This window comes from Fukomys damarensis, unplaced genomic scaffold (genome assembly GCF_012274545.1).
Source record: "Fukomys damarensis isolate Sample0158 unplaced genomic scaffold, DMR_v1.0_HiC HiC_scaffold_29, whole genome shotgun sequence".
Classification (NCBI taxonomy): Eukaryota; Metazoa; Chordata; class Mammalia; order Rodentia; family Bathyergidae; genus Fukomys; species Fukomys damarensis.
In genome coordinates, this window is record NW_022900941.1 from 35,159,274 (window position 1) to 35,169,492 (window position 10,219).

General features: G+C 33.7%; 1 protein-coding gene across 1 annotated transcript in view; it reads left to right on the plus strand.

The window, feature by feature from the left end:
* The window catches only part of Galnt13 (polypeptide N-acetylgalactosaminyltransferase 13), a 487,818-nt gene extending 478,424 nt beyond the window's left edge, over positions 1-9,394 (plus strand). The window contains exon 13 of the mRNA XM_010639279.2: positions 6,866-9,394. Within this exon, the coding sequence (XP_010637581.1) occupies positions 6,866-7,006 (141 nt within the window). The 3' untranslated portion in view covers positions 7,007-9,394. The remainder of the gene's footprint in view (positions 1-6,865) is intronic.
* Positions 9,395-10,219: the final 825 nt, after the last annotated feature.

Consider the following 10,219-nt stretch of genomic DNA (forward strand, 5'->3'; position numbering starts at 1 on the left):
TGGTGGTACCAGATGGAACCCAGGGGTTTCACACTGAGCTACATCCTTAGCCTCTTTTTTTGAAACAGATTCTCTCTAAGTTACTCAGCCTGGGCTGGAACTTGCAATCCGTCCACCTGAGCCTCCCAGTGCTGGGATTATAGGCATGTCCCACAGTTACACATATGTTATTTTATTTCTTTTTCATTCTATCACTATGGCAGGAAATAGTTTTAACATATAGTGCTGTATGAAATACAATAATATAATCATAGATACTGCTGCTATGATTACTTTTATTGGTATATGCCTGGGCTGGAACTTGCAATCCGTCCACCTGAGCCTCCCAGTGCTGGGATTATAGGCATGTCCCACAGTTACACATATGTTATTTTATTTCTTTTTCATTCTATCACTATGGCAGGAAATAGTTTTAACATATAGTGCTGTATGAAATACAATAATATAATCATAGATACTGCTGCTATGATTACTTTTATTGGTATATATATGAGCTAAATCCCCTGCCCTGGTATCAATATTTTTAAACAGAACTTTGTTAATTTTTGTTAAACTATTCATGCTTTAACTTTATGGTTTTTACCTGTAAGAGTCATTATCCTCAAATATAAAAGTAAAATGAATTTTGACAGATCTATCTCAAAGAAATTTTTTGTTTCTTAAGGTTAGTTTAGTGATAGGAAAGAGATAAGAATAGACAAAGGATATTTAATTTTGTGGCATTGATTATATAACTACAAATAAATTATAAATTTCTAGGGAAACAAAATATTAATAATTTTTATCTGTTCTACACAGAGTACTCAAACTATAAATATTTTTATTTCAAGCAAAGGAGACTAAATAATTATGGGGATTTTATTAAGTGAAAAATAAATTTTAAAATCTAAATAATATTGGATATCTAAATTTTCTCCAGTCTTCTTGCTTCTTCAAAGTATATGGAATGAAAACTCTATAATGTTTTTCATGTGAATTCATTTGAGAAGCATCCCTGGGGAAAATGTTGTGATTTTATTTCTTATGAAATATTCATTTTTTATTTGTGTCCTAGAGTCACTTTTGCTGGCTCTGATTCCCTAAGCCAAGTCATTTTTGTTTTTTACTTATGCCATAAAAACACTTTGTAATTCATTTTATTCTTTTTAATGAAACATGGAATTCACAATTTTTAACACTAAGGTCTTTGTTGCTAAGATGACATTTACCAAGAAAAGTTCATTGCAAGAAGAAAAATCACTGAAGGCAGAGAATAATCTACTCCAGAAATTTCAAAGAGTGTGAATAGAAAATTTAGATTTGCTTAAAAATAACTGCTTTCTTAACCACTCATTTTAAATTGCTATATCCTCAACAGAATCACTTAATATCATGTAAAATATTATACTATTATCTTGCCTATCTTTATAAGTCATTCCTCCACCATTCTACTATAGAAGCTATAAATCCTTTAAAAGGTAAACCCAATCATTGTGTCCATTAAACTTCCTAAGAGATAAACCTTATTTTTACATGTTTATTTTCTTCACTGAGCTTCACTGTTTCAAATTAACAAATGCATTTAGTGTCTCTCACAGCAGACCCAGGGTTTTGTGATGTTGGCAGCTGTGATTTCTACTCTCCCCGGAGCTTCTGCTCCTTAGAGAGAGGAAAAAAAAAAAAAAAGGAAAAAAGGAAAAAAAAAAAAAAAGGTAGAAAGGAAGAAAAAAATAAATGCTTCATTATATTTGGAAAAGTTTTTTCAAATTAGAAGCCCCGGTCAAGTCGATATTTTTTTCTCTCCTTCATTAACTTTTCAACTGATATCTAATGAAAGTCAGTATGTATGTGGAGCTGCTGGAGGTCACCAGATTACTCCCTGTGCAAACTGAAGCAGAGGCAAATTGAATGCCGCGCTAGGCAAACAGAAGCAAAGCTTTTCAGCTCAGTTGTCCACCAGCTTCTTCCCCAATGCCCAGCAGTGGAGAAGGCCAAGGACTGTAACTGAAAACTCTCTGGACGACTTGTTTACATGAATATCCACTCACAAAATAACCCATTTGATACACCATAGGAGATATTTATTCCTAGATTATGAAAGCACTCTCTTCTATCCAAAATAACTTCTTGTCCAAAATGTCTCCTCATTTGATTTCAAACCCTCTTCATAGTCTCAGTGTCACCTCCATTTATCCCTGCTGTGTATAGGTGATTTGAAAGGCATTAAAGAATGCAGCTCAGAGCTCCATGGATGCAATTATTGTCACATGCGTCTCCTCTCTAACCACTAGAAACTGTATGCTGCCCCAATGATTTGTTACTGCATTTGTACTTCATTTTCTCATTATTCTATTTTTTTCTGTCAAACAGACCCACAGTATTCTTCATGTAATCACCCAGGCCTGTCTTTCAGTAAACAAAGTAACTGACGGCCCCCAACATCCCACTGTGGAAACATGCAATGATAGTGCTTTGCAAAAATGGTGACTAAGAAACTATACAAGAAAAGAAGTTTTTAAAAATATTTCTGGGAGTGCTACTGATTACTTTCTCTAATAATTTTAGAAATTTGTTATAGAATTTATTAAATTTATTTTGGTGCTTGGATTATGTTTGATTATTGGAATCTCAAAGCACAAGGTAAATTACATGTGTTATTTTTCCCTGGAGTTACTTTGCTGTCTTTTATTTCTCAGCTGCTCATTAATTTGGAGACTGCATGTGTTAAGTAATGTTTAGTTTAGCTTTAATTAATATATATTTTTGAGTTGTTATTTCGAGTATATCTCTACAAAAACATAACTGGTAGAATATATTATGAAATATGTTGCTCTTTTAGTATAATAATAACCATGTCTATAGGGCAATAGATTTGCACTAAAACTGGAAAAAAGGAACAATAAAAAACTAGCATAAGTGGACAATAAGAGGTTTCTGAAACACAGATTAACTTTTTAGTTTTTATTTAGATGATTTTACTGTATGCAGATATAACTTTCATAAATCTTGAAATTATTTTAATTTGAAAAACTAAGCAAACACATTAAAGGCTAAGTATGGTGTAATTTTTCAATACTTCTATGAAGAAAACTTCTGAGTATTTCTTTGTGATTGGTGATGTGATGCAGCAATTAATACTTTTTCAAAATGGTAACTTTAATCTCTCACTTGCATGATATGTGACTACCTTCTCAGCAAGTAGTGAAATGACTCTTTATTCAGTTCAGATCAATAAACTGGTTTGGAATTTTTGCAAAGAAGCCCATGTTCTAGTTCTTGGCTATAAGGGATTTACTGTCCAGTAAATAAGTGATTTTGCATTGTCTAGTATCTTATCACCATAGGAAAACACATGAGAGGTTAGGGGACATTTTGTGGTTTGCATGAATGAGCTAAAGATTGTTGGAAGGACACAGCTGAGCTTGAAATGTTGTGACACAACTGGAAATGAAAGTATGGAGAGCAGAAGGTAGTAGGGAAGTTGTTTTGAGTGAAACTACATTTGAAATAGGACATTCAGAATGGAACATGTAAAAGTTGGAGTAGTCCACAAACTGTACATGAAAAAGAATTGTATACAAGGCAATTCACATGTGTTTAAGGCTATATACCCTACCTAGTATGTGCAATGTCCCAAAAGGGAATTTAAGCTTCACTAAACATTTAATTTCACAAATCTACTTACAGAGTTCTAGGGCAGAGACCATGGTTTCTTCTCTTAAGAGGACAACTTGCAGCATTTCCCACAGTGGTCCTTACAACCTTCTGGAAGTTGGCATCCCCACGGATGGCAGACTGGTACAAAGTTATGACACCCACATCAGGCAGATGCAGAAACCATACTGGCTTAATAGCCTCCTCCTCACCTGAGATGATTCCACTGGTAACAGCTTAGTAGGCGTAGCTCCTAAGAGCCTAATGGGATGTACAAAATTGTTTTTACACTGAGACAAGTTCCCCAAATTTGTCTTCCTATCAGATATTCGCATGTGGTTTTTCAGACAAGATGCAGTTGATCAATCAGAGGTCCTTTTTACCATAAACTGTATTGCTTAGCAACAAAGTTAACAATTTTATCTTTTTGTAGATGCCCAGGGGTCACAGTTAATTGTCTCAAGGTCAGTTTTTAAGCAGAAGGAGAAAAGATATGTGTAAGCAGTTTTAATGTATAATTCAGAATTTTCTGACGAAGAATATGATTTCTAACAAAGATTGAGTGGTGTCCCCAAGTGTTCACAGCTAGTTAGTTGGGGAGTAGAATTCACACTTAGGTCTTTTTAAGCTTAGCATGTCTGGTTTTCCACGGTATAACATCAAGAAGGAGAATTTTTGACTGATTATTTTAGTCTGTCCTACAGTGGAAATACTTCTTCATTTTAAGGAAAGTTGATAGGAATATTTTAAAATTATTTGTATTGGTGCATGTTTTCAGAGCATGATTGTATTCCTGGTGGGGAGTTGGTGCATGCACATATATTTTAATTATTTTTTCATCCTCTTCCTCTCTCTCCTTGCTCCCTTTATCTCCTGCTCTCCTTGCTTCCATCTCCATATTTCCAAATTTTGAGTTTCTCATATAGAAACTATATAATATACAATCTTGTGCGTCTGATTTATTTCAATTAACTTTATGGTCTCAAAGTGCATCCATTTTCCTACAAATGACCCAGGTTTATCCTTCTTTATAGCACAGTAGTGTTCTATTGTGTATATATACTGCATGTTCTTTATCCATTCATCTATTGATGGACACGTAGATCACTTCTAAGGTTTAACTATTATGAGTTGTGCTGCTATAAATACAGGTATGCATGTTTTTCTGTTATATGGTATTTTTAATTCTTTCAGTAAGATACCTAGAAAAAGAATAGCTGGGTTGAATGGAATTTATATTTTTAGTTTTTTGAGGGATCATACTAATTTCCATGGTGGTTTGTAATAGTTTACATTGCCAACAATTTGGAAGGGTTCCTTTCCCCCCACATCCTCAGATTGTCATTTTCTGTATCATTAGTAACACTTATTCAATATGATCCTTAAAGAAAAATAATTTCACCAGCCCTGATGGTGCATGACTGTAATCCGAGCACTCTGGAATCTGAGGCAGGAGGATTTCCTAGAGGTTAAACCCAGCCTGGGCTACATAGTGAATTCACAGCCATCCTTATCTGTGTAATGAGACCCTGTGTCATATAAGCAAAAGAAAGAAAGAAAGAAAGAAAGAAAGAAAGAAAGAAAGAAAGAAAGAAAGAAAGAGAGAGAGAAAGAGAAAAAGAATCTCAAGGTACTTATAAAAATTATAACCTGAAGTAGCAGCAAATTGATCAAAGCATTCAAAGACTGTGATTTATGATCAGATTCGGATAAAGTACTGGCTGTGCTTTCCACAGCAGCACAATGGGAAATAGCACACTGGATATATGTAAAGATCATACATGTCTTTAAAGGCTCTAATAGAAGAGTGCAATAGTAAGTGACTTTTTGAAATGTATATGTATACATATATGTATGTATGACCGCAGGTATGTAGCAAAAATGAATGATTTTTTTTTGTTGACTTTAACTAGAATGTTTCAGAAAACATTATTTATTTTTGATATCTTTTTTGTTTGTTGGAACTGGTTGGTTATTGAATTTTGGGTATCATAAGAATAGATCAAACAAGTTCTTCCCTATCTTGTGCAATTTCTGAAAAAAGGAATTCATTGTTTAGTATAAATGGCTCGATTCCATGACTGAAAGCAACAGCAAAGGCCTCAATCTTGAAATATCCTTTACTTCTAATAGCTTTGCTCTTTTAATATCCTGTTTGTTGTTTATTAGGCATCCTCTACACCACCTACTCTCTATTCCTTCTTGATTCACAGTGCAGTCCTATGTGTTTTCAGTCTTAACCTAAACAAAATTACAATTGCCCAAGTATTGTTTCTCTATTATTTTTATCAAGTCCCCTGTTCATTTGTTTTCTAGCATTTTTCAATATAGTATCAAAAACCAAAATAATAATAATAGTAATAATAATAATAATAAAATAATAATATGAATGAAAAGATGTTTGTCTACCTTTAAATTTGATAATTTGCAACACAAATTATTTGGGGTCCTATATTCAAGATATAGCATCAACTTATCTCATATCTATGTTAAGAAACTTCTCTTTTGCTTAGGGAGTTTTTCCTATTGTGTGGCTGTAGGCATTACCCAGGAAACTGAACAGAATGATATGTAAACAGTATGTAGAAATCATGGATTTCAAATGTGTATCTTGGAAGTCCAAAAATGTGATTCCCAATGTAATTCATACTTAGGTTTTTACTTACATATTTTAAGATGTTATAAATACAGATCAAAATATGGTAAGGATATTATAAAGTCAGAGAAATTATTTGTTACTATAATAATCACTCTTCTACAATGAATGTCTGAGATACTATGGTTTGTTTAGAATTTTGAAATGAGAACATTTCTAGCAGTTTTGTTCATTTGGGTCACAGCTGTGACATCTGTTTGCACGTTTACCAAATGGTTACTGAATTACACATGGCTAAGAAAAATAAGCTTTTGCAAAAGCCTATTAATATTTGTAGCACTGAACTGAACTCAAAGCTTCAAATGGGCTTTTGTAAAGGAGTCTAGGTTCTTGGCAACTTGGGATAAATGTTGGCCAATTTCTTTAGCCATCTGCAAATAAATGTGTATTAGATAGTGATAACTCCATAACAGTCACTGCTGATCCATATACCTGTGTAGTTTTTTTTAAAATAAATGTAACAGTGTAATATACTAAAATATCATAAAGGATTTTCTTTAAAAGCAGATTTATTCCTACTTGCTAGTAAAGTTGAAGATGAAATAGGCTGCACTGATTATTGCTTCTCTCTTACAGAGACTCACCTTGAGACATGTTAACAGTAACCAGTGTCTCGATGAACCCTCTGAAGAAGATAAAATGGTGCCCACCATGCAAGACTGTAGTGGAAGTAGGTCCCAACAATGGCTGCTGAGGAACATGACCTTGGGGGCTTGAAGACCATTTTCCCCAAGCCATGAAAGTGTCTACACTTTTATTTTTTCCATTATTTCCATTAGAGGAAAATACTAACTTTGCTGAATTGAAAGTTTTAAAATTCTTTTTTAGTATTCTAAAACACAGTTATCATTCATTTTTAGAAATGTTTATTTCCCTACTAAAATTTGTATCTGATTGAAGAGCACATTAATAAAACATGAATAATAGTAAACTGTTACTAAACATTGGAACAATTTGAAAAACAAAGTTTTTGCTTTACAAAAAAGTCCTTATTGTCCTATGTCATAGGATTAGTTAGGGAGAAGGTATTTTATTTTTCGTCATCACAGTGATTGAAAAAATAATGTAACTGCCTTATAAAACATCTTCATTTTGAAATATTAATTGCTTTATAAACTCACTACATGAAATTCATGGAAACATGTTGAATTCCTATGTCAACAACAGGACTACGTATTGGATTATGAACCCTGAACTCATGGTACAAAATGTTAGGTTCCAAATTTTGTATCAGGAAAATATTAAATAGGATAATGATTTTGTAGAATCCTTACAAAGCATCATGTTTAAACAAAGAAAGAAAATAAAAATTCAAAAATTCCATTTCAATAAGCAACTTAAATTCCAATCAAATAGGAAGAAATTATACAGATGTTGAGGTTTAGGATGAAGCTAAACTGAAACAAGTGTTGTAAGATATTGTAGCTGGGTCACTGTCATTCTTGAGACAAGTTTAGAACAACAACCCTGCTCCCAGAGCTGATGTCACAGACTCAGGACTCAGCAGTATTGTGTTTTCATAAACCCTGCCCTATTTTGTCTCTCTGAATGCTGTGGTTTGTAACCAACATTGTAATAGAACTAAAGTGAAGGGTAGAGTTTTAGCATAATGTCCAACTCTTTCTCTTTTAAAGATTATAGTTAATTCATTTTTGTCACTTTTGCTTTGTGTTAAAAAATATATTGCAATCAGATTTTCATTCCTGCGCTGTGACATCATTCTATAATTTTATCACTAGGAGAGTAAACTCAATGCACACTCATTAAACATTTATTCTCATTAGACTGCCAAGTATCATTTGCCATAAATTCTGGCTCAAAGAATACATTAATAATTAGGCTAGTTTTACAAATTCTCTCCATCTAAAAAGTCTTGTTCAAAATACACAAATAGTTCATATGAAAATGAAGATGATTCTATAAATGAGATTTTTTTACTAGTAAGGTTTTTTATTTGACACCATATTAAATTCTTAAATTTCCTAAATTTTTGAGTAAAAGATTAAATGTTAGCGCTTTTACTTTTCAGAATATAGGCTCAAATTTACATCAAACTTAAAATGGAAGCTGAGATTCCCAAGACATAGTGACTGACAGCCTTTAATTGATTATGTCTTTTTGAGTCAGCTGAGACTCTAATAATCCCATTTCTCATCTTTACTTTTTTTTTCCTTCTCTTTTCTTATCATCTTGACTAAAACAGGGTAAAATATTAATGTGCAACATAAAAAGCTTAAACTTTGTAGGATTCCTTTATTTAACAGGTGTCACTTCTTTGTCGCTCAAAATGCATATATTGCCAAGAAAATGGTGAATGATGAATTCTCTAAAATATAGCTACTTCGTGGAAACTGAATTGTATTCATTTTGGTGTATTTTAAATAATTGAGAGTGTATCTGTGGTCACTGTGAAAATACAAGAAAATCTAACGGCTTATGTTTCAAGCGAAGAAGATTTTTTCAGAGACTTCAGCTGTCTTTATACATGCCAACATAGGTCTAACAAATTTAAAAAAATGACATACAATATTATAAAACACTCAAAACCCTGGAAGCAATGATTAACATTGTTTTGTTGGGTTTTATTTTTTTCCCAAAAAAATGCTTGCGATACTGAGAATTAAAAGCATGGTGAAATTTGTAGTGCATTCGTCTTACATAGCACTTATCTATTGAGCTGACTAAGAAATATTTCAAATTGTTTCAAACCATCCTCTTCTGTGCCCTTTCTCATCGGAGCTAATGCAACTTCAGCCTTTCCAGATGCTCATATGAAAAATCTATTGGCTTCTCCTCTTTTAATTTTAATCCATCACAAAGTTCCCTCGATGCTTCCTTTAAAATGTATCCACAAGCCAACGGTTTGCCACCACATCCACATTGGCATTACTACTTATATTCTTTTTTTTTTTGCAAAATGTTTATAATTTTTGAGCAACTTTTGCCAATAGTTGTCTCTTTTTCTCAATGGAATAGCCAGAGTGGTTCTGTTTAATATGAATTTCACTGTGGCATTTCACATGCATGGTCCTCCGATCGATTTTCATCTGTCATCAATTGTATTTGATTTATTTATTTATTCATTTAATTTTTGTTCTTGTTGTTGTTTTTTGAGGCAGGGTCTCACTATGTAGTTGAGACTGACCTGGAACTCACTATGTAGCCCAGGCTGGTCTCAAACTCACAGCGATCCTCCTGCCTCAGCCTCCCATGTGCTGGGATTACACGCATGCACCACTATGCCCAGTTTAAAATCTTTTTATTTATTTATTTTTGGGGGTTTGTATTTGAAATCCTTCATAATGACACCCCTCACTACACATTCCCCCAATCTACTATGCAGAAACACACATACACGCACGCACACACGCACGCACGCACACACACACACACACACACACACACACGCACGCACACACTTCACTATGCTTCCTATCTCTTACCATTCTGCTTTTTACTTATTTTACTCTGACCCTGAAGCAAGTTTCTGTCTAGTCTTTGGCTCCCTGTGCCCACAGAGCTCTCTTCCTCCCTTTCTTTAGGCCTTAGGCAAACATTGTCTCATCAGTAAGGCAAACCATTGTCCCACTTGCTGTCTGTATCTCCTGACTTCTGACAAACTATAATTTTACTTCTTCATTTCAGCCTATTCTTCCACTTGTGTGCGCCCTACAAACCCATGATGCACTCTCTAATATGTCTTTTATTTTTATTGTTGTTTTGTATTTTGGTTTGTTTTACATTACTGGGGGATGAAACCCAGGGCTTCACACATGCTAGCTAACTGCTCTATCATTGCGCTCTACCCACTGGCCTATAAGACCTTTTAAAGCCAGCGTCTTTGTCAGTTCTGTTCACCGGATATCCTCATCATCTGGTATAGTTTTTTGGCACAGTATCCTTCAAATATTTCTTGAATTAATGAATTGG